Raw genomic sequence first — 26,255 nt, forward strand, 5'->3', positions numbered from 1 at the left:
CATTTTAAAAAGTAGAAGCAAGTGTCAGTTTTATTTTACATTTCTACATCAATATACAAAACATGATTTAGGAAAAAAAAATCCATGTTAAATATAAAATTCTGTATTGTTTGGGAAACAAGTCTGGTGGAATAATTTCTTCAAGTCACGTCTAGGGAATGATGAAGTACCACAAACACTGTTGCATGGCTCTCCTCTCCACAGCAGGTCTTTTCTGAGTTTGTGTGGCTGCAGCCAGCCTGCAGTATCACAGAGCCCCATGTCCTCCTCTCACAAAGGCCTCTTGTACTGCACAGTCACGTGCTGCTGGAGAAAATCAGGACTTCTCCGACATCAAAACTGAATCAAAGGCTGTGGATAACACTTTGCAAATAGCTTGTGCTTGTTCCTGTATTGCATAAAACACATACATTATTACTTTCTGAGCAACTTCTGAAATCATCAAAACTCAAAGCAGAGCATGGTCTGTATCGTTCATTCAGCAGACATGCAAAATGGAGTAGCACAAGTGAGATTTAATTTGATTTCTGTGGCCTGCATTGACATGCGGGAAGCTGTTTTAAATAAGCTCTTTTGAAACAAGTCAGAGTTGTTAGCTTTCATCATAGCATGATACCAGCATTCAGAAAGTCAGTTCATATAATCCCCCCAGCGCCTCTAAGCTTGTGTGTCATACCATAGTATATCTGATAAAGAATTCTCCTACTCTTAAGAGGACATCATTCCCATTGCCTATAAACATGAATGCATGCTTTATTGCCAGAGTTGTTACTCAATTCCACCCTGCTCTGTTGGGTCTTAAAAGATTTTGTCTTTGAAAATACAAATGGAGGATTCTCCTTAGCAGCTATGATAGCATAATTAGATTTGCAAAGTGCTTTTTCAAGCACACACATTTACTGGCAGTGTTGGAATGCAGAGATTTTACTCAAGCTGATCAGTCTGAACAGTTTTTCCCCTCTCTTCAGTAAGGGCAGATTTTTACTCATTGTAATTAATTGAATTTCTGCCAGAAAGGCTCATGAGGCCCTTGGATTTCAGAATCTCCCTTCACAATCAAAACACCGATAACTAAATTAAAGACTGTAAAGATCAACTCTTACCAAACTACTGCACTGATACACCCAGAGGCTGCATTCTTCAGAGGCTGCATCTGTTGTCTTCAAAGCCAGTAAACTTTTTCCTGCTCCCAGACCATCATCATAGCAGACCATCCGTACAATTAAATAGAGAGCATGCCTGTGCAACACATCCTGAAACCATTCGGTAAATAAAAGTTACTCTGGAGCAGTGCAACAGCTTTTAAGTTTTCTGCATATTTTGATTCTCCCTCTGACAAATTTATTTACAGGAGAGAAGTACTCCTTGGTAAAACAATGCTTTTTTTTTTTTTAATTAAGAATTTCTTCAGGGTTTTAGAAGAAGCAGTGGTTTAACAGAATTTTACCTTCAATTTTTGCTTGAGTTGCATTTCTATGTGGTCCTGGCCACGTTACCAAAGCACATGTTTGTTTCCCAGCGATCCTCCCTCACCCGCTGTACTTAATCCACCTAATGCTGTGTTATTTCCTGACAGCAGGTCCACATTTGAGAAGCACTTTGGTGGCCCTACATCCCATTTGATAAGATGTGTAGCACACGAACAGCTGAATGATACAGTGATGACCAAGAGCTGAAAACTGGTGCCTTGTTGCCCTGAAAGCTGACAGAAGGAACCCAGAGCACTTCACCACACCCCTCCCCTTAGGCTTCAGTTCCCAGGCTTGCCAAAGCCTGCTTGCAAATCACTTTATGCTCAGTGCCAGCCAGAACCCCACTGGCACCACCCCCTTGTATTGGGAACTACTCCCAGCAGTGTAAGACCTCCCTGCTGTCATGGTGCACTCAGAGAAATCTAACAGCTAACAATGCAGAAATCTAACAGCTAACAATGCAGAAATCTAACAGCTAACAATGCAGAAATCTAACAGCTAACAATGCAGAAATCTAACAGCTAACAATGCAGAAATCTAACAGCTAACAATGCAGAAATCTAACAGCTAACAATGCAGAAATCTAACAGCTAACAATGCAGAAATCTAACAGCTAACAATGCAGAAATCTAACAGCTAACAATGCAGAAATCTAACAGCTAACAATGCAGAAATCTAACAGCTAACAATGCAGAAATCTTAACAGCTAACAATGCAGAAACAGAAATAAGGACTATCTAGACAGCTATGGATGTACTACTCAGCACCGTTTTAGTTCTACTTCTCCAGTTATCCATTTTGTGGGGTTTTTTTGTTTGTTTGTTTTGTTCTGTTGTATTCATTTTAAGAAAACAAAATCTACAAGTCTCCTAAATAAGATCCATTCTTTTTTTACTCTCTAATTAACAGAAAAATCCATAGAAAACCCTGTGGCAGGAGCCACCTCTTTTTTCTCTCTACTGCTCTGAACTGCTTATTTCTACATCACCACAGATTGCAATGGACAAACTGTGCCATAAGTGTATGTGCATATATGCAATGCACAAATACATGTAAGAAGTCCAAAGCCTAAGTGTGCCTTCTATAACTACTCCTGTCTTTGGTTTCTAGTGGTTGCATCTACAAACAGTGCAAATGTAATCAGTGGATTACATCCATGTATTTCAGTCACCGTTTCTTTAATTCTGGCTGAAATCCATGAGGAAAGACTTCTGTATCCTACAATCAGTTCTCTCGTTAGCATCTGAAATAGCTCCCTGTTCACCTGCAAAGTTACCTACAAATCATAGAACTCTCACTTTTCTCCCAAAGCCTTGCAAGATTGAATTATTTGTAGGAATGCAGAGAAAATAACCTTTTCATCCTGCAGCTCTATGAGTGTAGGTGTGCTAACACGCTAAAGAGCAAACTAAATGTCAACAGTGATACATGCCAAAAGCCACAATTTGGAAAACAAAATGCAATGTCCAGTGCAAGCTAGCTTCATCACAAAGGGCTTTATCAGCTTGTGCATGCTCTCAGCTTGAAACCAGAAGAACAGTAGATAAAAATCTTAAAAATACCTAATTAACCTTTATCAAAGTATACGTCCTACAGTAACCTACATTCTTACTGAGTTTAGGAAGACAGCAAAATGAGAACCCAAAGAAACTCAGTCTGAGGAACTATTCTTCTTCCCACGCATTAGAAACAAGTGTTTTATTTTCTGAAGGAACCCAAAGGAAGCTTTCTGGCTCTCTTCAGAGTATTCAGCTGTTGAGCAATACTTATCCACCACTCTCACACTTGAGGCTTTTACGAATCAGCAATGCTGGGTTGTTGATGGGTCATGACTTTGTAAGGCTGAGTATTTACAGTATCTGGGGCTCTGAGGGCAACCAGAAGGAAACCACATGACTGCAATATAAAGCTATACAAAAGCAACTGGAGGGCCCTGGGGGAGAGACCGGCTTTTTATTTTTAGCAAAACAGTTATTTCAAGTGCCCTACAGAAACATACAGTACATATAGGAAATAATGCAAACAAATAAATGTTCATCAGTAGAGTGGAATTAGGTTTTAATGCTGGAGCAAACTCCCACTCTCAGGTTAGTAGTGCAAATCTGGAACTTTGAAGAAAACAACTTAGGTATCCTTGAAAAAAGTATATATTTTTTCTCCCTCCATCAACAGGAATTGAATTACTAACTCAGACCAAAGAACCTATCACCTTGGTCACCAGTCATAATCCTTTTCCCACATGAGAGGATGGCAGTTCAGCCACAAAGAAGGTAATGCATGCCCAAGAAGCATAAAGATTTCCTTTCTTTTTCTCTGATGCTTTCCTAAAAGGAATGGACTTGTGCCAGAGAGTCCAGAAGAGAGATGAAATGAAGCAGCCTTCCAGTACCTGAAGGGATGCTACAGAAAAGCTGGGGAGGAACTTTTTATAAGAGCAGGTTGTGACAGGACAAGGGGAAATGGCTTTAAACTGGAAGAGAGTAGATTTAGACTAGATATCAGGAAGAAATTATTTACTGTGAGGGTGGTGAGACACTGGAACGGGTTGCCCAGTGAGGTTGTGGATGCTCCCCTCCTGGAAGTATTCAGGGGCAGGCTGAATGAGGCTGTGAGTAACCTGGTCTGATGAGTGTCCCTGCTTATAGCAGGGGGTTGGGACTATGTGATTTTAAAGGTCCCTTCCATCCAAAACTATTCTACAAAGTGGTGCTGCTTTTTTTCTTTGCTTAAAGTCAGAAGTTACACCTTGGTCACAGAGGTCATCTGTCAGAGAAACACAGGAAAAGGCTTTTAAAACTCTCATCAAAAGGTTTGTTGTAAATCACTTACATACTGGTCAGATGTTGAAACTTTGATGCCATACTTGGAAACGCCCATTATAAACTCCTCTTCACCTGGAACAAAAGGTAACTTTCCATCTTGCTTTGGAGGGAAACAAACAAAAGCCTTTAGTGCAGACAGAATAATATTAACAATGAAGATACAAAGTAGAAAGCATTTCTATTTGTACTTCACTGGCTTAACAACATCACTATCCCTGCTCATATCTTACTGTGAGAAGCCTGATATTCTTGCATTTGTCCTATCTCTTTGTTCTGTGAAACACATACATGAATCCAGAAAGTAATTTATAATCTCAGGTAGGTAGAGAGAAGTTGGGGCTATCACACTGCTCTGACTTTGGCTGATTTACATTCCACACCAGCAGCATTTTGTATTTGGCTGTAAAAATAATTTTAGCATATGTTTAAATACTTGAAGTATTAAGATGCTGTAAGATAAACAGATTCTGTGCTTTAAAGATACATTTAACCTACCTACCCAGAACAACCAGTTAGAGCTCTTAGAACAGAAATAAGTATAATAAAACACTTTGGCAAGGATGACCCAAATATTACTCTGTTTCTTTGGTCACAGGTTCATAAGTGAATGTAAGCAGAAAATGACATTTTCCTCCACAGAAAAACTTACTTAGAATAAGTAAATCCAGAGGAGATGCTCTTTGACAGGTACTAATCCTAGCAGTGCTGCAGATGATGTAACAGCTGCCGGGTGAGACATTCATTGCATAATGACTCACAAAAAGGGCCTTTGCTCTGAGTCTCCTTCTTCAGGACTGCTTTTCAGGAGCATCTTCTCCAGTTACTCAGCAGGAGGGAACCAAGTATGACTGGTGTATTTTGTTTTATTTTTAATTAAGCTACTTTATTCTAGTAAGTCTAAAGCATATAACAAAAGGTGTCAGATCACATGAGAACATGAAAGAAATACACCTAAGCTTAGGATGTTCTAACATTGTTGGTATTCTTTTGTAACACACTTACCTGGGCAACATCTATGTAATTTATCAAGTCCAATGGCCCTTCTAGATTTTTGCTCTCATTATGTTTCAGTTTTTCAATGGCACCAACATACTTAACTCTGAATTCTGCACATGTATCAGAATTACTATTGCTCTGCCCTGCAACAAAATAAAACAAAGCAACCCTGAAGAGCTCAAGAGCATTAATTCTAATTAATAAATTAGCTCCACTGGCATAATCAAGAAACACAGAAAGCACAAGAAAGCTGACTCTACTTTTCTACAAACATTTTTTAAAGAACCATTTGTCTTAATAGCAATGCACTGTGATCTGGTGAGCAGGGAATAAAAGCTAACCTCATTACACTAATCTCAGTGCATATGTCAATTTAGGAAAGTCTGAAACACAGTATCCAGAACATTACAGCAGATTTGTGCTGTGTAACAGACTGGTAACAAGCTAACTGAACTTTCCTAACTCAGATACCTTGCTTGAAAAGCAATGGTTTTGCACTAGATACCACAGAAGCCAGGAGCCATTGGTCAGCAGTCTCACAGATTCACTCAATTATAAAAAATAGGTATTTTAGTATTTCATTTTCTATTTTTACATAAGCACTTATAATGTTAATTCTACTCCATACTTATCCACTCAAACTCCAATTACGTACCTGAGCTTTTTGTGGAGTCTGTATCAAGACTTGCCACAGTACTGGACCTGGAAAGTCCCCCAAGACTGGAATCTACAGACTAAGAAGAAAATTAACATCATCAGAAAGTTACTGAGAATATATTGGCAGTTCACTTTTAGCTGCCCTGCCTTAACTTCTTAAAATAAACTAATATTCAATTCAGTTATTTAAGCTGCACTGCAAAATGGGGAGGAAAAAAAAAAAACCCAACAACAAAACACAAACCAAAAACCCTATGCTTTTCCTGAGGCTATTTTTGTGCCTCACTATAAGCTTCACTGATATAACTCAGCAGTCCACAGATATTCCAAAAGAAGGTGGAAATAAGAGAAAATGAACCTTAAGGTTACATCCAGACTTTTTCTGGTACTGCATCTTAACTTGAAGAAACTGACAACTACATGCTTGTCACCAAGGCTTGCAATAACACAGCAGTGCAACGGAAGGGAAACCGCACCAGAATATCCAACTGATCATTCCAAGCCTTTCAGAAAAGTGGACACGTTGAAACACTGAGGAACCAACTGATACTGAAGAACAAACTCATTCTCGGCACCCATCACCAGGCACCTTGAAAGGAGCCGTTTATCACTACAGAACAATCGGGCTGCTCCTTTTCCCAGTCCCCAGAACGTGCTGCCAGGAGCTGCGTCTGTGTCTATAGGAGCAATCAAGCAGCCTTCTCAGAATAGATGACCTTACCGCGCACTCACTTTCCTACATCGCCCAGCACGGTCTCAGTGGCTGCAGCAGAAGCTCTCCTCACCCAGCCCGGCATGATATCGAGATCGCAGCCAAAGGTCAGTGCAAGCGAACCACCGAACTGCCTGCTCCAAACAGCAGAACGTTGCTCCGTAGGAGCGCGCCCCAAAGCGGGCTCACCTTGCTTTTCGTGCTGATCTCGCTGCTTTGTGAGCTGCTGCTGCTGTGTCGTTTCTTTCCTTTTCTAAACATGTTTTCATCGTCGGCTGCAGGACGGCACTCTGGGCAGGAAAGACAGGCGTGAAGTTCTCACCCCAACGAAAGGAGCTCGGCGCAAAGACCAGACGGCGCACAAACGGCAGCGAGCGGCAGCGCAGGGACCGAGCGGAGCGGCAGCAGCCCTCGGAGCGCTGCCCAAAGCCTCCCCTTCCCTCCTTCACCGGAGAAGCCCCGCGGGCGACAGGAAGAGGCCGCACGAAGGGCCGCGCAGGCCGCAGCCAGCCGAGCGACGGGCGGCAGCGCAGCGTGCGGCACCGCGCTCCCCAGCGGCTCCCGCTCCGCGCCGCCCTCCGCTCCCCCTCCGCCGCCCCCAGGCCGCCCCGCGGCTCCCAGGCCGCCCAGCGCCGCTCCCGCCGCCGCCCGCTCACCTCCGGCGCCGCGTCCCGCCCCGCCCCAGCGGTGCCTGCGCGCTGCGGCGCTCCCCGCCCAGCGGAAGCGCGGCCGGGAGGAGGGACGGCAGCCATGGCGAAACGGAAAGCCGAGGCCTCGATCCCGGCGGAGGAGAGCGACCAGCTGCTCATCCGGCCCCTGTGAGAGCGGCGGGGCCGGGCTCGGCTCCGCTTTATGGGGCCGGGGGGCGGAGGGCCGTCCGTTCGGAGCGCTCCGTTGCGGTGGGGGAGCGCCGCTCCGGCTCGGGCAGCCCGGGGCAGCGGCTCGGAAGGAACCTCCCGTCCCCTGCCGCTCTCGGGGCTTCGGGAGTCAGGGGTGCGGGCGCGCGTCGCAACCGACAACACCGCGGCCTTCTTCCAAAAATCCGGGTTCTTTTTGTTCTTGCGGCATCAACTGCATCCCGTTTCCGTTGTGATAGACGTAGTTGTTCAGTTACTTTAAATATCTGGGCTTAAATGTAACTGGGCTCTTCAGCCTGCAGAAGAAGGCTGGCCGGGGAAGGGAAGCCTCACTGCGGCCTTCCAGTGCTTAAAGGGAGACTGTAAACAGCAAGCGGGAGGAAGTCTACCCTTTTACGTGGGTAAAATAGTGAGAGGACAAGGGGAAATGGTTTTAAACTAAAGGAGGAGTGATGTAGGTTAGATATCAGAGGGAAGCTTTTCACGGAGAGAGCGGTGAGGCCCTGGCACAGCTGCACAGAGCTGTGGGTGCCCCATCCCTGGGGGTTCAAGGCTGGGCTGGCTGTGCCCTGGAAGCCTGAGCTGCTGCCTGACCTGGCTTACAGCGTGGGGCTGGAACTGTGTGATCCTCGAGGTCCCTTCTGTGGTTCTGTACTCTGCAGTCATTGTTTCTGCACAGAAAACTAATTCCGTGAGGAGCATCTAACAAACATCTATGGGGCGTGTGTTCTTTGTGTGACTTTGGTATCTTTTTGCAGAGGAGCTGGCCAAGAAGTAGGAAGGTCATGCATTATTCTGGAGTTCAAAGGAAGGAAAATAATGGTAATTATTTCACAAGTGTATTTGTGTGCCCTCCCGTCAGCCTGACTTGGTTGACAACTCCTGCCCACGGCAGGAGGTTAGAACTGAATGACCTGTGAGGTCCCTTCCAGTCATCCTGTGATCCACTGCAGTACTGTAGAACACAAAAAGATGTTATAGGTTAAATCCAGTTTCTCCCTGAAGTCAGCTGTTGCTAGCAGAGACACGTTTTCTGGCTTTTTAAAACAATACAGAGCAGGCTTTACAAGGTGTGTGCTGTAAAAAGAAATAAATCTGTGAAATAAATGTGTATTCCCAAACAGAATGCATGTGTCTGTGTGCAGACTGTGAAATCTCTGTGTCAGACTTAGTGACACCTAAGGCTTGTCTGTATATCTTACTGTGTATAAAATGTCATGTATAAACACACACATGTTCTTTTCCCCTTTTTCTGTTGTCTTCACAGAGGGTAGCAGAAATATCTTCCATATAGCATTCTGTGTATTCAGGTAGTGTTGAAATGTAAATGAAAGCTTACATAGACACAGCATTATGTACAGGGAATGAGGTGAATACCTTTTGAAAGGTATTCACTCTCCCAGTGGAGATAAACCATCCAGGCAGATGCACAGTTATGAAATCCAATGCTAAAAGCAGTGGTTGAGGAAAAAATACTTTGTGTGATGCTGAAGGCTACTAGTTGCTCATAATTAAATTTTAGAATGGAGGAGTCCTTATATGGTCTTTTAGAGCAGGGGGATGGGCCTGGTGACCTTCAGACGTCCCTCCCAACCTCAACCATTCCATGATTCTGTCATGCTGTAACTTTTCTTTGTTTTTTCAGCTTGATTGTGGCATCCATCCTGGACTGGAAGGGATGGATGCTCTTCCTTACATTGACTTGATAGACCCTGCTGAGATTGACCTCCTCCTGATTAGCCAGTAAGTTACACCTACAAGTACAAAACACACCGCGGTCGTGGTGTGAACACATACATGGGTTGTGAGAGGCTGAAAATAGGTGTTACAGAGCTGGCAAAACTTTTGTTTCAAACTGTTTAAAAATGAAAGCTCAGTCACTTTTGACCATTGTGACAGCTTGTAGAATGTGTTTCCTGCAAGGAGAGTGCTCTACTGGCTTGGAATGAAAAAGATTTTCAGAGATTTACAACAACTTTGAATCAGCTTTAAATATTGCTTAGTGACAGACAGATGAAAGAGATCCATTTGTACATAAGCTGTCATAGCTAACTGTTTATAAAATCCTGGGGTTTGATGGTACATGTTTGTTCTACCTGTATCTCAAAAGTAATTCTTTGGAATAGGTCAACTTAGAAATGCAGCCAAATAGTTTTATTTCAGTAGTTCATGTTGTAATTCATAGTTTCCTATATGCAAACTTAGGAACACTTCTGTCAGCTTTTTTCTATCTCAGACATACCTTATGTTCCTGATTCCTGTTGTTTTTCTCCTTCTCAGAAGTTAGTTCTGAGATTGTGTGAGTAAAGTCTTTGCAGTTAATGGAGAACTTCCTGTACTGCTCTTACCTTTCCCAGTTGATTAGCAGTCACTAATGCACAGGATATAGACCAGCATAGTTAACAACAAGGTTAAAAGTTCTGCTCTGCATTTTCAGGATGTTAAGTCAGACCAGTAAAGAACTGTATGATATGGTGTTGTGTCATGTTAGCGTATGAGTGAGATCTGTGTGTCTGTTTTAAGTTTCCATTTAGATCACTGTGGAGCTTTGCCATGGTTTTTGCAGAAAACAAGTTTTAAAGGAAGGACGTTTATGACTCATGCCACAAAAGCTATTTACAGATGGCTTCTTTCAGACTATGTCAAAGTCAGGTAAGCTGCCCTGTTGGGTTTCTCTTTAACTATTTAATTATTTTCCCTGTGCACCTGATGGGAAGTGTAAGATGAAGCTGCCACAGATGGCAAACCTGGGCATCACCACAGGTAGCAAGACTGGAACAAAATTAGAAGCACCATCTTACTGCCTAATGGATACTGAGTCTCTAAGATCATTTCCTTTAATCAACACAAAGTCTTATCTTGTTTCCTTTTATTATTTTCATTTGCCATATTTGACCTTTAATCTCTTAGCATCTCATCTCGTTTGCCCCCAGGCTTGCTCTCTTAACTCACTCTTTTATGTGTTTTTATGTCAGTGTTTTTTCTTAAGCTTTACAGAAGTAGTAAATTTTAAGGCCCTAAAGATACAGCCTGCTCTTCAGGACAAGATAAATAAGTTAAACAATACATCTAGGCAAGGCTATTGATAGTGCTGTTATCTGTGTGTTGACTTTTCTCTTTTTTTCTTTTTTTTCTCCATTAACCTTCCTTGAGCACATTTTTTTCTGTGTAAATGCAGAGGTCCTGAGTGCATGTTAACTCAGCAGATTGCAGATTGGGTCAGAAACCTGACAGTCTTCTTTTAACTTGTTTGTTCTGGGCCAGGGGGAAAAGTGGTTTTGTTTTGTTTTGTTTGTGCTTGATGACTGTCACTAGCTTAGTGTGGAGCCTCTGCCGAAGGCTGGGAGCCTGTTAGTACTGTTAGATGGATCCAGAGCAGATCCTGAACTGAAATAATTATTCTAACATGCACAGAGAGTTAACATGTCTTCCATTTGAAAAGGCATCTTAGTTCTGCTTGGGTGAACTCCCCGGGCTTGATTTCCAGGGTGGGAGACATGGTGTTTCTGAATGAGAGTCTTATTCTGGGAAGAACTCAGCTTCCAACTGTTGTATTATCTGAGCTGGTGGGATTAACTCTTACCACTTTCATTATCTGCAGTAATATATCAGCAGATGACATGCTGTATACAGAAACAGACCTTGAAGAAAGCATGGATAAGATTGAAACCATCAACTTTCATGAAGTGAAGGAGGTGGCAGGCATCAAGTTCTGGTGTTACCATGCGGGCCACGTTCTGGGAGCAGCCATGTTCATGATTGAAATAGCTGGTGTGAAGGTATTTCCTTTTTGTTACAGAGTTGAAATTGGGCCTGAATTCGAATGTAGTCATTAATTAATATTTATTATTAAGCCCTACTGCTGTGATTGGAGCTGTCAGGAAGGCTTGGGCACATAGGTAGGAGGCCTTGACATGGAGCATGTTTTTTCTCATGGATTAAAAGGAGCAGGTGACATTTGTGTGCTGAACCAGGTAATATGTTTGAGCTTTATGGGACTGAGATAGGACTCAGGCTTGGAATCAGTAAATATGTGGTGGTCCTGGCTGGTCTGCTGGGAGGTAGCTGATAGCTGAGGCAGTCTCACTGATGCTGCATTTTAGTGAAACGGTTGTTTTTCTATTTCCACATCTGCCTGTCAGGGGCTTTTGTCAGAGCATGGGAGTTCTATTTTTTTCCTAGAATTCTCATGCTGAAGAACCTAAAGAAATAGAATTATTGTTAATTTTAGGCACAGAGATTAAATAAATTATCATATAATCACAGATAGTACTGTATCAAAGCCAGACATGAAACTAATCTCATCAATTGGAGTTTGGTAGGATAATCTCCACCCAAAAAAACCTCAAAAAGGGAAGAGAGGCCCTGAGGCTTGCTCTCTAGTCTGTGATTTGTAATGATAGAGAATTCCAGACTTAATAAGATTTAGACAGCATAGAAATAGTTGTATTTACAGTGATTGCAATAAAATTCAGACATCTTGCTGCTTTTTTTTTTCTCGATTAGGGTGTGACAGAGATTTCCCCCCACGTATTCATTGCTCCAGTGGTTTGGGGTTTTTTTAATGTACTTTATTTGCTTCCCTGTGAAGCAAATGAGGAACGTGACAGTAGGTGACCTGTAGGCCAGTTACCTGCTACTGCTGGCTGTACCTTCTGTTACTATTCACATTTTCATCAATGGAAAGATTAAGTAAAAATATTCAGTTCTGAAGCATTCGTTTAGGGCACCGAACTGCATTCTACCCTGCATTTAATGCATTAAAAATTACTAATGGCTGCCAATCACTTCCTGCTGTAATGGGGAACTCAGTCATTCTGTTTGGGAGGTCTGTTGGATTACAGGCTTTGTCTTTAGCATCAGAAATTCTTAGAAGGAATTCTAAAAGCAGTTTATTCTTCACTGTATTTGCATTCTGCTGTATAAAATGCTGATTCATCTCCTTTGTATTTCCATCTGGACCTGCTGTATGCTGCTAGGCCAGTTTGTACTTCTCATGGCAGTGCAGAAAGCTGAAAGCAGCACCTCTATGTACCAAATGAAGAGCAACAACAATGCATTTGTTTGCTTTGTTCTGTTGTAACTGAGGCACTGCTTGAATTACCTTATGGTAAAATGTATGGTTAAAATGTATGTTAAAATGTATGTACTGCCATACTGGTGTGCTACCACTGTGAGCACCATCCACCTTGGAAGAGTCTTTAGCTGAAGTGTGGGAGAGCTTTTTATCATAAACTCCTCACAATTCAATTTGCTGAAACAGACAAACCAACCAATTTTCCTATACAAAGGTTTTTAAAACTGCTGAGCTGGTAGAACCTGTAACCAGAGTAAATTCTTCTCTTTGTCTCTCACAGCTTTTGTATACAGGTGATTTCTCAAGACAGGAAGACAGACATCTGATGGCAGCTGAGATTCCCAATATTAAACCCGATATTCTTATAATTGTAAGTTTTACAGATGTATTTCTTTAAATTATTTGTTAAGTATGTACAGAGATAGTACTTCATTAGAGCTGCAGTGGAATGAGAAGGACAGTGGAGGTCAGCGGCAGTGTGTGATTTGTGGTAGGGATAGAAACACTTGGGTCTTCATACAGTTCTTTTCATTGTATTAAAAAGTCTTAAAATCTAAGTGTCCTTTTGTAATTCTGCTGATGTAGTTCCTTAGGCCTTCAGATGCCTTTTCAATCCTGGAGATTTATCAGGTTTCAGCTTATGCTCACTGGATGTATCACACAAACTTCAATTCAGCCAGATGCCTTTTTTTTAATAGACCTTAATGTACTTCCAGCTGTACTTGTTGGGTATTTGTCCTGAGTGGAAATGTCCTGGGTGCTATTCAGATTTGTTATGTTTTGTTTTCTGAGCAAAATGGTTTTATTCTGAGTCTGTTCAGAAAATCAGAAGTTTGGGGGGAAGCTCCAAGAGCAGCAGCTGTCTTTTCAAAATGAAAACTGGCATCTTTTAGAGTAATACAGAAAGCATTGCATTTATTGTGTCCCTTCCAACTGGCTTCTCTCATTGATAGTTGCTGCATTTTAAATAGCCTGTTCTTCAAAGAAGTTGAGCATTTTCAGTTAGGAAAAGAATGTAAATCAGAAATCACTTAGAAGAAGCATCATCACTTATAGCTTTATCTCTCTCTCTTTTTTTTTTTTTTTCCTGGTGAGATCTCTCTACAAATGACAAGCAAGTGTTTGGGGGAGGGGAAGTAGTCATTATTTACCGTGGTGGAGGAGGTGGCATTGGGAATTTGGAGCAGAGGGTTGATTCCAGGGTTGATTTTTTTCATTCTTTCTGCTTTGCCTCCCCTTTCTCAGCCCCAACGTCCTGTAACACTGAAAGCTTAATGCATGCCATGTCATGGCACATAAATGGAAGTTCTTAGTTGTGAAATGAAAGTTCTGTTTCTGCACTGTAACACCAATATGTTTCTCTGCATTTTCTTGTTGGATCATAGAATCACAGAATCACCAAGGTTGGGAAAGACCTACAAGATCATCCAGTCCAACCATCCACCTATCACCAATAGTTCTCACTAAACCACATCCCTCAACACAAAATCCAAACGTTGCTTGAACACCTCCAGGGTCGGTGACTCCACCCCCTCCCTGGGCAGCCATTCCAGTGCCTGACCACGCTTTCAGAAAAGTAGTATTTCCTAATGTAGAGGATGCAGAGGAGGTGGTTGGGAATCAATCTGAGTGCCAGCACTTTCAATAGCAGCTTTCTCTGTCCATAGGAATCTACCTACGGGACTCACATTCATGAGAAAAGGGAAGAGCGAGAGGCACGGTTCTGTAACACCGTTCATGACATTGTGAACAGGGGAGGGAGAGGCCTTATTCCTGTGTTTGCCCTGGGTCGGGCACAAGAACTACTTTTAATTTTGGGTATGTACCTTCCCAGTTCCTCTTAAAAAAAGACATATGAAGTTAAGTGGGAGTGTTTTCACGTGCGGTATTTCAGGTGCAATGACTTTTTTAACAGCTTTTCAGCCATTTTTCAATGTGTTCATTACCTGAGAATATGTAATATTGTTCACATGTTAAATTTAAAAAAAAAAAGTGATCAAACAGCCAAAAAATTATTTTCAAAATGCATATGTAGGACAGGCGTTTTGGCTTTGTGAGCTAGAACATAGACAGGAAAGGGGAATTCCTTCCAATCACAGAATCACTAAGGTTGGAAAAGACCTTGAAGATCATCAAGTCCAACCAGCAGCCCACCCCCACCATGCCCACTGACCACGTCCCTCAGTGCCACATCTCCATGGCTCTTGAACACTTCCAGGCACAGTGACTCCACCACCTCCCTGGGCAGCCATGGTAATATGTCCTGGACTTTTAATTCTTGCTGATCTGGGATCACAATCACAGCGGATAGGAAGCATTACTACAGACTGCAAAGTGAATAATCAAAATGTGACTGTTGTATTTAAACTGATTTGCTAAAAGAGGGATGTCTTGTTCCAAAATTTCAGCCTTTAATTCAACACAAACCTGTATGAACAAAAGCTGAGGAGACCATAACTAGGACTTCTAGCATTTGTGAAGTCTTAATCATAATGGGAAAGCAAATTGGGAAGAGTGAAATGAGGGAAGGGGAATTATACATGGTTTTATACATGGCCATAACAAGGTATTTCTTATAAAAGATAGAAAAAGTTGTTGTGGTGCTTCAGAGAAAACTGTTTTCAAGTAATTGTTATCTCCAGGCACACTGAATTTGTACTGTGATGTTTAACTAGTCTTTTTTTCTCCTACAAATGCTGGGAAGATCAAAAGATAACTATCTCAAAACTAAAAGGAGTATTTGGGGGAGCGTTGGTTCTAAAATGTTACCTGAAACATTGACATTTTTTCTTAATTTCCATTTAAGTTCAGATCAGCATGAAAAGCTGATATTTGTCTGATATTTGTTTTCATGATGTGTTATTTGTCTGTTCAAATGTTACAAAAAAATTGGGATCCAGACATAGTGTGGTAGTCAGTGCTGTGTAGTGGCATTATTCTTTATGTTGGACGTTTTGGATTTGATAGAGGAGATGAAAACCAAACACTTGAGATCTCCTGTAGCCACTGATTTGTAATTTGTTCATCTTTCCTTGCTGTGTGCAGATGTTAAAGTGACATTACAAAGATAAACAAGGAAATGTATCTACTCAACTCAACATGCAATTGGATGCTTAATTAGGTAGAAAATGTAATTGCATCTCACATGCCTACACAGCTAACCTGCAGGCTTCTGGGTTTGTTGTTCTTCCATATGTGCCTGTCAAAAAATAAAATACTGCATTATGAGACAGGAAATTCTGATGCTGGGTGCAGTCTTTTGATATTACAGTAAGTGCTGCCATTTGTTATCTCTTAGTGGCTGCTTCTGCCTTACATTTGGGCTTAGTAAGATATTCATGGCAGTAAGGTCCTCTGATTCAGTCTGATTCCGAACTTTGTAGATCAAAGCTGCCAGGTTAAACTGTGTTGTTTTAAATTTACAAATAGGGCCAAAAGAGCACACCACTCTTTTTTTAAATGATTGCTACCCAGTTGTAATATAAATATATTTTATACAAGCAGAGCTGTATCCAAGTGGGAAATTGAGTGAGTTCCACTTGTGTATCTGCATTCACTTCTCTTCTTTGTTCTTAGTAAGGGCCATGACTTCTGCCATCAGCAATAAAGTACACTGTGGTTAGTGGAGGATTTCTTTTTGTTGTTTTTGTTTCAGTTAAGCTTGTAAAGTCTAAGTGTTGGTGATGCTGCAGGAAGCCAGGCTTAGTAACAGGTTTATCCCTTTGCTGCTTCAACTCCGTGGGATTGTTTCATGTTGTATTTGTGAGTTATCTGATGTGTAGGTTTGTTTGTTTGTTTTAGATGAATACTGGCAAAATCATCCTGAGCTCCACGACATCCCCATTTACTACGCCTCCTCTTTGGCTAAGAAGTGCATGGCCGTTTATCAGACGTATGTCAATGCCATGAATGACAAAATCCGCAAGCAAATCAACATCAACAATCCATTTGTTTTCAAACATATTAGCAATCTGAAGGTAAGGTTGGCTTACAATAGAGGAACAAGATTGATACAAGAGTTTGTATTTGCTGCATAATTTGCATGTACACACTGAATCATTCTGCGATTCTGTGTGTGCTGCCTGAAGAGACTGGTTGGTTATAGGCTTATATCTGAATTATCTGCCCTCCCAGAGGGCTGCTGAGAAGAGCTTGTGCACCTGCCTTCCTCTGTAGATTTGTATGCATATATTTTGCCTCTTATGAGGGTCAGTAAGAGGAACTGTCCTGCAGAAGGTCTTTTTAAGAGGATGGTGCATGGATGGATGTAGGACTCAATGTATATGTCGTTAAAGGATTGTGGTACTCAGATTCTTGCTGTTTTCCTCTCAGAGTATGGATCATTTTGATGATATTGGCCCAAGCGTTGTGATGGCTTCCCCAGGTATGATGCAGAGTGGTTTATCCAGAGAGCTGTTTGAGAGCTGGTGCACAGATAAGAGAAATGGAGTAATTATAGCTGGGTACTGTGTTGAAGGAACACTTGCTAAGGTGAGTGTTAACGTGCCAGAAATTCTTAATGCAGAGTAGTGTTTGTGTTATGTTTAGAAAGAATTCTCCAGAAGGAAGTGACTTTATTTGTATTTACTGAGACGACTGTTGTCAGCTCTGCATGATTATGTAGTTAAAGTGCTTTTCTTCCTCTTTAGACCCCTGGGTCTAATAGGGGTCCTAACACTAACTTTGGGTTGGTTTTAAATCCAACACTACATAAGTATCAGAGATCAGACTGCATTTTGCATGCTATGCCACTGTCTCATTGTAGAGAATGAAATTCTTTTCTAATTCTAGCAGCTGTGGGCAACTGAAGTGTCTAGTTTGGCTTTTAGGGCTAGAAGTCACATGCACATTATAATTTCAGTGCAAACTGTATTGGGATGTATCTGGAAGAAGGACAAACTTCTGTATCTGTTGGCCACATGTGTGTTGTGCATGCTGTTTTTCTATTTGGGTGCATGCATGTTGTGAAATTGGAGGAGTTTTTTCTGTTCTTTGCGTTGAATCTGGCTGTTAGTAAGATTTCATTGGTATTAGAAATGTAAAGCCTTGGATTTACAATGTTTATAGAAGACTTCCAGTTTTTTTTGCTTGAAGAAACTTTTTTTTTTTCCTAGCATATCATGTCTGAACCTGAAGAGATCACAACTATGTCAGGGCAAAAACTTCCACTGAAGATGTCTGTGGATTACATTTCTTTCTCTGCTCACACAGATTATCAACAAACCAGTGAGTTTATCCGGGCCCTGAAGCCTCCACATGTGGTTAGTATTCATGCTACTTGCTTCTCCAGAGTGTATTCATGTACAAAAAGTGAAATGGAACATATATAATGCATTGTGCTTATTTGCATGTATTTTTTCTATGTACAGTGTGGCATTGTGCCTTTGAATGATACAGGGAATTCAGAGACAAACACAGGGCTGTGTGTAGGATAACTGAGCTAATGCTTCTTGTGTTGTGCTCATGAAATACACAAGAGGCAGTTTTCTTGGACAATTTGTTTACTAAACAGACCTAGTTGGACGAATACCTTACGTTAAAAGGAAAACTGTCTTTCCTATAGATTTTAGTTCATGGTGAGCAGAATGAAATGGCCAGATTGAAGGCAGCACTGATAAGGGAGTATGAAGATAACGACGAAGTTCACATAGAAGTTCATAATCCTAGGAATACTGAAGCTGTGACATTAAACTTCAGAGGAGAAAAACTTGCAAAGGTATGAAATCAGTATTGTCATCTCCATACAACAGTATTTGTTTTTAATCCTCTGAAACTAAGGTGTATGTTCTCTTCCAAGCCTCTGAGGTAAACTAGTTTTGGATTGCATGTGTTTTACAAGGTCTCAAAGTATATGAATGTTTTTTTTTTTGCTAACCTAGCTCTATTCTGCCATCAATAATCTGCTGGTGCTTTCAGTCCTGTCATCCCAGTCTGTTTGCTGTGTGATTTGAACAGGACTCATCAATTTTCTCCTAACAAAGAATAGCAATTCCAGTCATGCTAGAGCACTGTATTCTGTGCATAAATAATGTGATAGACTTCATTTACATTTCAGGAAGATGCTGTCAAACACCCATTCCATCCATATATACTAGAAAAGAATAATTACTTTGGCTGAATTAAATAATTACATGCTTGACTATAATCGGGCATTTAGAGATGCTGTCTCTAGATACTTCAATCAATGAGACAGCTTGTAAACAGGATGCTCTGGCAGAAGGAAGTCTGTAGCCATGAATGTGGTGCATCTGGTAGAATGATTAAAAAAACAACACAGATTAAAGATAATGTTTTGCAAGTTTATTTCTTCTTACTCAGAACACATGCATCTACAATGTATTTAAAATACCATAATATTTTGTAATACAATCTTTCAGTGTTACAGTAAAACCTACTTACTGAAATAAGTAGAAACCAATATGTACATAGAAACTGTAGAGAAATGTATGTTGACTGGACAACAGTTTGCTTCTAATTAGATTCTAGTTGGGGTCCTTTGAAGAATACCCTTTTTTGATGACTAGTCCTGGTCACCTTGTCCCCAGCTTACCTGACACTGCTCTGTATTTAGCATTGGTTTTCTGATGATACATCAGTTTGAAGGAAGAGTGACTGACAATGTAATGTGCTTTCTCTAATTGTATGTTTACTCTTCCTTTAAAATAAAATCCACTGAGAAAACTTCAGTTGATCTGTTTGATTCCCAAAGCAATATAGTTGCAACATGGGATAATTTCAGTCAAAGGGTCCTCCTGAAGTAGTCCAACTTTCCACTCAAAGCAGGACCAGCTCCAGCAGGTGGCTTACAGCCTTGTATGGTCTGCAGTTGGATTCCTCCGACGTCTTTGTAACCTCTCTGGACAACTGCTCTGATGTTCAGATATTTGATGGTGGAAAGATTCCAGATCTTTCTCAGAGGTACGAAAGTAAAGGGGTAGATGTAGAATCCCACTGGATTGCAGTGCTCATCTCTCAGTTTGTGAAAACTAGCAAATGTTGCTGAAAACTAGAAAGCAGATGAACCTGACTCCTTCGGGGACTCAATTGCACGATCAGTATCTAGAAGCTAATCTATAGAGTTTGCATGTGTGTTTTCTGTGGCAGCCACCAGAGGAAGAATTTACTTAGTTTTTTATATTTTTACTTTTTTAAACCTTTTCTTGTGGTTGTCTAAGGTTGCTGTAACCTTCCTTTATTTTCAGAACAACTCTATACTATGCTTGGTTGGTTTTTTTTCTGAGTAAGCTATATTTCATCTCTGTAGTTGGCTTCAAGCTTGCTTTGTTGCATAAGGTGTGTTTTTTTCTTTTCAGGTGATGGGATCTTTAGCAGATAAGAAGCCAGAGCAAGGACAGAGAATTTCTGGAATCCTGGTCAAAAGAAATTTTAACTATCACATCCTTTCTCCATGTGACCTCTCCAGTAAGTAAAGGCACTAATGTACTTGGTGGATAATTGAAGCTCTCTGTGTCCTTCTTCTGTCATTAATACACATACAGGGCTAGCTTTTGTTTGCTTGTTTGTTACTCTGTGGTGGAGGTAATCATTGGACACATGTTGGTGTTAGTTTGGCTTAGTTTTGCCTACATTTCTGAACTGTTGGTGTGAGAAGCAAGACATTCAATTCAGTGTCCTCTGAAGTTCAGGACTTTTTCTGCCTTTTCTGCAGAAAAGAAGCACAATTCCTTTCTCCTAGTTATTTAGAACTTTCCTTATGTTTAAGTACATATAAAAGGTACCAGTGAGAGCAGAAGATTGCTGTGATCAATTGTCCTGCTACTTTCTGAAATGCCATTAATTTCTAGTGGAAAAATGGAGGTGCAGTGAATGTGTTGTGTACTGCACCTATGCTGTCCGTTGCTATAAGAATTGATTTATTCTCAAATAGAAGAGTAATTAAATGGAATAGTAAGGTCAGAAGGGTTGAGGAAAGCAGTTCAGCTGTCCCACCTAGTTCACTGTTTGCTTGTGACAAATGTGTGTGACCAAATAACAAACTTTTGCTGGTTCCTTGACCACAAATATATAATTTATCTTACAGTAGACACTTCACTGTAAAGACAGTTCTTTTGAACGCTCTGCCTTAAATGTTTTGGTGCCATTGTTTCTCTATATTGACCACTTAATTTTTTAGAAAGCAAGCTTAAATTTTTTTAAAGTAAACCGTTTTTAATATATTCTTTTAAAAACTCTTTCAGATTACACAGACTTGGCTATGAGCACTGTAACACAGACACTGGCTATTCCCTACACCGGCCCTTTCAATCTGCTCTTTTATCAGCTGCAAAAGCTTACTGGTGGGTATTCAGAAAGAAATGTTTGTGATTTGTTTTTAAAACAACTTAAAGTCTTTGGAAACTTCTTTGCTCTGAAGTGCCACAATTTGTTTTGTATTTTATGGCTTTCATTAGGTAATGCAGCTTCTGCCAAGTCCAGCTGATCCTCTGTGGGCATCCTAATGTAACTTAATACAAATCCATGAGCATACAGCAGTATAGAACCTCTGCTGATTTTTGTCTCCTGTCAGCCCCCAACGTGAGCAGCTTAGCCACCCGGATCAAAAATTTAGCAAATGATCATCTTTTATTTCCAGCCCCAAAGTAGAATGATTAATGACATCTATTTAATAAAACAAAGACACAAAAAATTGTCTTTCCTTGTGTCAGAGAACATATTCTGTTCCTCCCCATGAAGGACTGATCCAGCCTTCTTGGCCTTTTCTGTACCAGAAGCCATTTAAATCTGCTGCTAGAGTGATTTCCAGTGCCTCTGTCTAGTTTTCTTAAGGATAGAGGCAACTCCCATCCTTGTTCCTGAAAGTCACACACACGTACCAAGATCCCTTTCCAGATTAAAGCTCAGGACTTTTTTTTCCCCTCATCTAGTGACAGAGTCAAATATGTATTCCCTGTGAAGAGAAAACCTGCATTCAGTTGGTGTTCAGGTCTCACAGCCTGAGTGCTGCCTCACACAAAAAATGCTTTTGTTTTACTTTTTTTTTCCTTTTCCATTGGTGTGCTCAGGTCAACATACTAAGCCAGTCGACTAAGAGAATCCAAAGCAATTAAAATGGCCAGTACTACACACTCAAAAAACCATGCAGATACAGTTAGTCCTGTTCTCAGTGTAATTTTGTTCTTGCTAACCATTTGTTGCTGCTTCTTAGGTGATGTAGAGGAAATAGAGATCCAACAAAAGCCAGCCCTGAAGGTCTTCAAAAGTATTACAGTAATCCAGGAACCAGGCATGGTAGTCCTTGAGGTAGGCACTGGGTGGGGAGAAACAACTATTTTTCATTCTCCAGATCCTGTAGAATAGTATCATGTAGATGCTGTGCACAATTAAATGTTTTAAGTAGCTTTCTGTTGGATGATGAGTGGAATGAAAAGGAGAAGTTGCCTTTGGCTATGCTCTTGTGTTCATGCATGCTATTTCACTTAGCCAGTTTCTTCTCTTGCAGTGACTCAGTGGTTTAATGGGAGATTCAGTGCCTTTTTTAACTGGGGAATTGGTAATTGGAAATAAGGTTAAATACTGTTCCCTCCTGCTCTCCCAGCCCATAAATTGTTATGTTAATTAATAACTATTTTGTAAATGTGTCCAAAAATATTCAGCAGCTTTAATTTTTCATGGAAAGTTAATAGAATACATCAAATTACAAATAGTTAAAACTGCTAAATGTGTGACAGTCATTTGAAGCTAGAATTTAGAGTGGGAAAAAAACAACTAAAAGAAAGCCATGAACATTGTGGTTATGTTGTGTTATTTATTCAGCCCCAACAACAGGCTGAAATGGTGATTTGATTTCTGTTTTTTTGATCTTCCAGTGGGTGGCAAATCCTGCTAATGATATGTATGCAGACACCGTGACCACAGTGATACTGGAAGTTCAGTCAAATCCTAAAATACAGAAAGGTAGTCAGTCCCAGTGTGTGCTTCTTCGACTGAGGTTTTCTTCTGAATTTTCAATATCAGACTTGAAGAGCTTTATAACACCTTAAAGGAGATTTCCTACTATTGTGCTTCACATCATGAAACTTCTTAAGTGTTTTATGTTCCTTAAATGCAGAATTACATTTACAACTTAATTTTCATTATTTGTACCACGTCCACATGTTGAAACTTTCTTTTACACATCGGTTTCTAGTTGTCTGTGGAAAATGCAGCCCTATTTAAAAGAAGTTAAATATTAGTCCCTTTTAGTTTTTTCATGTAATAGATGGTACCCACTGAAATGTTTCAGCTTCTCATCAGAAAGTCATGGTTACCATTCACAAGCAGTATTCCTGTGACTGTACAACAGAAGGAGTTAGGTAGGGGTTGCTGAAAAGAAGTCTGACTAATTTCACAACTGCACTAAAGCACCGAGTGATATTACAGGGTAGTGAAAGTGTCATCAGACAACAGGCTTGGCATTACTTCTCAAGAATCAGAACCATTTTGTTGAGGTTGCCAGTGCTGACAGTTCTTTGTTCTGCTGTTTTGGTTTCAAACACATATGTCACTATGCTAAAAATCTGGAGTGGACATTGAATATTATGTTGGCATCTCTTCTGTGGCACTGAGGATAAATGTTGGCAGCTTGGCAACACCGTAAGGTAGATAATTCAATGATAATCTGTTTATCATTTTATATCAGGTCCTTTCCTGAAGACTGAGGATCTGTGTCTGCAGCGTATCCTTAAATTAACCCATAATTTTAAATTACTAACGCTGGATAGTGAGGGATCTGATTTGATGTCTGTTGTCAACTCACAAAACATTTTATTTGCAACACTGCTGGTAGATTTTTCTTTCCAAACCAGTGTGGAGGGCACTAGAGCTGTATGAACAAATAGCTGTCTATTTTCGCTGGGTTACTCCTCATGTCTTCTTATTATATATTTTTATCATAGAATCATCATAGAATGGCCTGGGTTGAAAAGGACCACAGTGATCATCATGTTTCAACCCCCCTGCTGTGTGCAGGGTCACCAACCACCAGACCAGGCTGCCCAGAGCCACATCCAAACTGGCCTTGAATGCCTCCATGGATGGGGCATCCACAGCCTCCTTGCACAACCTCTGTGCATCACCACCCTCTGTGTGAAAAATTTCCTCCTAATATCTAACATAAGTCTCCCCCATCTTAGTTTAAAACCATTCCCCCAATAATTACATATAAAATAGCAGTCACTGCTCCTTAGGTGTTCAGTCTCACACCTGACTCAACAATTTTGTTAGAAATTCTTTCTCCCAAGTTTGTAAACTCACGTAGCAGTTCTGTTGTTATATTTGGATAAAGGTCATACCATTCTCTTGGTTGGGATATTTTCAGTATGTATCTTATCAGCTCTTCCAGCCATGTGCTCATGCTCTGATTTGTGAAAACTAACCAAAATTACAGGTGATACAACTTAAATATCTTGTATTCTTCCTTCATTTCCAAAAGGAAAGTGTTCATTTTAAGCTACCTAATGATTTTGAACACAAAGTCTAAAAACAGTATCAGCATTTCCAACCTCCATTTGTTGGAGCACATTCCAGGAATGTCACTGCTTATTATTATTACTCACATTTGGTGTTCAGTTTTGCTTTGTGTTCTCTGTATGCTCCTACACTCCATGATGCAGTACTTTACTACAACTAAAGAAAATAGAAGGATTATAAGCAAGTCATGAGGATTTCTTCCACTTTTAAGTATATGAAAGTAAAATGACTTTTTCTTTCCAGCTGCAGTGCAAAAAGTTTCCACAAAAGTTGACATGGAAGAGTATCGCAAGAGAATGGAAATGATGCTTCAGTAAGTCAGCATTTATTTTTCTAAATGAAAATGATCACTGTTACTCATGTAAATAGAGTAATTTTATTACAATACCATTTAAAAGTAGAGTTAATTTAAAATAACTGGTACAAATTAACATTTCTGTGTAGGCCTGGAGTTAAGTGAAGATGGAAGTACCCTGAAAAAGCTCTCAGTATCATTGAGTATCACTGATCCGGGGCCCAGTTACTTCATCCATCAATGGAGTTGTACCTTCTCTCCCAAAATTATACTGTGAATTCTTACAGGAAAACATTTTGGATTGTCTCTCTTAACCTTACTCTGGTGTTTGCTCTGTTACTCAAGCAGACCTCTTACCTCTTGGAAATTAGAGGAACCCATTGCTTTATTTATGAAACTTGTTTTGGTAAAATTCTTACTCTTATGTGACACTGCCTCTCTTAATTTAGATTGTGACCTGTTAGTTACATCTGAAGGGGATAAATAATGGTTTCTGAAAGGAGATATTCTACTGACACCAAATGCCTTTGGAAGCCTAAGATTAATGGAAAGGAAATGTAAGTTTGCTGTTTGGCAGTTGCCTTATGCGAGACAATCTTTGTTTCAGGGATATGTTTGGAGAAGACTGTGTAAGTTCAAAAGAAGGCTCTATTCTGTGTGTCACAGTAGATGGCAAGACTGCAAACCTTTCACTGGAAACTCGGGTATGTAGAGTGAAGCACTTGTAGTTATTTATCTGTCTGTACTGTGTCCAGTAGGGTGCAGGAACATCGGTGTGGAGACTTGCTGAGTATTGGTGATGGTATCTTCATGTGAATCCACTTACAATTAACCTAATAATTAAAAATAATCCACTTACAGTTAACCTAATGCAGTGCAGGTTAATTCACTCATGAAATTACATCTCTGAGGACTGACATTGTGTGTTTTTATTTGATTTTGAATCATTTGCAATCTACGGAACTTAGGACATTTCACATGGTATGAAGCAAAGAACTGATCAAACATGACGTTATTTTTCATTGTCTTTAGCAAGGTGTCAGCAAGTCTTCACCAAACAATTCCACATGGTGGTGGACCATTTAAGAACAGAAATTGCAGCTGAAAGCCCTTGCTAACCGTAGTTGTAATTTGTGTGACTGCTCTGTCTTTTCCCCTCATGCACGAACATTCCTGGCATTCTGAAAAGCAATCTGAAGTGCTAGTTGTTCTCATGTACTTCTTTTTTTGTTCTCAGACAGCTGACTGTGAGCCAGGAAGTGAAGATGACGAATCCCTGCGTGAAATGGTGGAACTGGCTGCACAGAGGCTCTACGATGCCCTCAGCCCCGTGTACTGCTGACCTCTGTAGATACCAAGGACACATACAGAAAGCTTTAAATGTTCAAATTTATTTGGACTGGTTTTTTTTAAAGTAAATAAACTTTTTCATCAGCAAGTCAACTACATTATATGAGTGGGAAACTAAGTTCAAATAACGGGTGAGCAACCTTACCTATGTCACCTGTGTCACTTGTGCATGTAGATGATAATAAAGCGTGATCCTCCTCAGTGAGGGGAGGTGGATGTCCGGCAGCGAATCACGCTGAAAGAACATGACTTCCCTGCTATGCATCCTCTGTTTTTTACCTTTCCCAGCTTGTTACATAGAATGATTTGGGTTGGAAGGGACCTTTAAGATCACCCGGTTCCAACCCCCTGCTACCGGCAGGGACACCTCCCAGCAGGCTGCTCACAGCCCCATCCAGCCTGGCCTCCAATGCTTCCAGGATGGGGCCATCCACAGCCTCACTGGGCAACCTGGTCCAGTGTCTCAGCACCCTCACAGTAAAGAATTTCTCCCTGAAGCGATTCCTGGTCTAAATCTACTCCCTTCCACTTTAAAGCCGCTTCCCCTC

The 26,255-nt window shown here is 40.7% G+C and overlaps 2 protein-coding genes across 7 annotated transcripts; one reads left to right on the forward strand and one right to left on the reverse strand.

The window, feature by feature from the left end:
- ITGB1BP1 (integrin subunit beta 1 binding protein 1) lies at positions 1 to 7,424 on the reverse strand. 6 transcript variants are annotated; one of them, XM_031610771.2, is made up of 7 exons: positions 7,316 to 7,424; positions 6,849 to 6,949; positions 5,946 to 6,024; positions 5,297 to 5,433; positions 4,302 to 4,418; positions 1,104 to 1,253; positions 1 to 388 (listed from the first exon to the last, which is right to left on the reverse strand). In XM_031610771.2, the coding sequence occupies exons 2-7, from the start codon at positions 6,918 to 6,920 to the stop codon at positions 317 to 319; spliced, it is 627 nt and encodes a 208-aa protein (XP_031466631.1). In that variant the 5' UTR covers positions 6,921 to 6,949; positions 7,316 to 7,424; the 3' UTR covers positions 1 to 316. The 6 variants fall into 6 exon arrangements, with proteins under 6 accessions (XP_031466631.1, XP_089992483.1, XP_031466630.1 ...); XM_031610770.2 differs by having other exon boundaries at positions 2 to 388; positions 4,302 to 4,394; XM_090136357.1 differs by lacking the exon at positions 5,297 to 5,433 and having other exon boundaries at positions 4,302 to 4,366.
- On the forward strand, positions 7,321 to 25,805 carry CPSF3 (cleavage and polyadenylation specific factor 3). The gene is made up of 18 exons (XM_031610763.2): positions 7,321 to 7,477; positions 8,275 to 8,338; positions 9,162 to 9,259; positions 10,040 to 10,168; positions 11,118 to 11,295; positions 12,874 to 12,963; positions 14,261 to 14,411; positions 16,395 to 16,570; positions 16,926 to 17,084; positions 17,708 to 17,854; positions 18,157 to 18,309; positions 19,907 to 20,015; positions 20,792 to 20,890; positions 21,760 to 21,854; positions 22,421 to 22,508; positions 24,306 to 24,375; positions 24,965 to 25,061; positions 25,595 to 25,805. The coding sequence occupies exons 1-18, from the start codon at positions 7,410 to 7,412 to the stop codon at positions 25,697 to 25,699; spliced, it is 2,076 nt and encodes a 691-aa protein (XP_031466623.1). The 5' UTR covers positions 7,321 to 7,409; the 3' UTR covers positions 25,700 to 25,805.
- Positions 25,806 to 26,255: the final 450 nt, after the last annotated feature.

Source organism: Phasianus colchicus, chromosome 2 (genome assembly GCF_987193195.1).
Source record: "Phasianus colchicus chromosome 2, bPhaCol1.hap1.1, whole genome shotgun sequence".
NCBI classification, from domain to species: Eukaryota; Metazoa; Chordata; class Aves; order Galliformes; family Phasianidae; genus Phasianus; species Phasianus colchicus.

Excerpts from the sequence above, each read along its gene's own strand:
- ITGB1BP1 (XM_031610771.2), bottom strand. The coding sequence starts at position 6,920 with ATGTTTAGAAAAGGAAAGAAACGACACAGCAGCAGCAGCTCACAAAGC. Across the intron at positions 6,025-6,848 it reads AGATCAGCACGAAAAGCAAG|TCTGTAGATTCCAGTCTTGG; the intron begins GTGAGCCCGCTT and ends TTTTCTTCTTAG. Across the intron at positions 5,434-5,945 it reads AGACTCCACAAAAAGCTCAG|GGCAGAGCAATAGTAATTCT; the intron begins GTACGTAATTGG and ends ATTTTGTTGCAG.
- CPSF3 (XM_031610763.2), top strand. The coding sequence starts at position 7,410 with ATGGCGAAACGGAAAGCCGAGGCCTCGATCCCGGCGGAGGAGAGCGAC. Across the intron at positions 11,296-12,873 it reads TTGAAATAGCTGGTGTGAAG|CTTTTGTATACAGGTGATTT; the intron begins GTATTTCCTTTT and ends TGTCTCTCACAG. Across the intron at positions 14,412-16,394 it reads AGAACTACTTTTAATTTTGG|ATGAATACTGGCAAAATCAT; the intron begins GTATGTACCTTC and ends TGTTTGTTTTAG.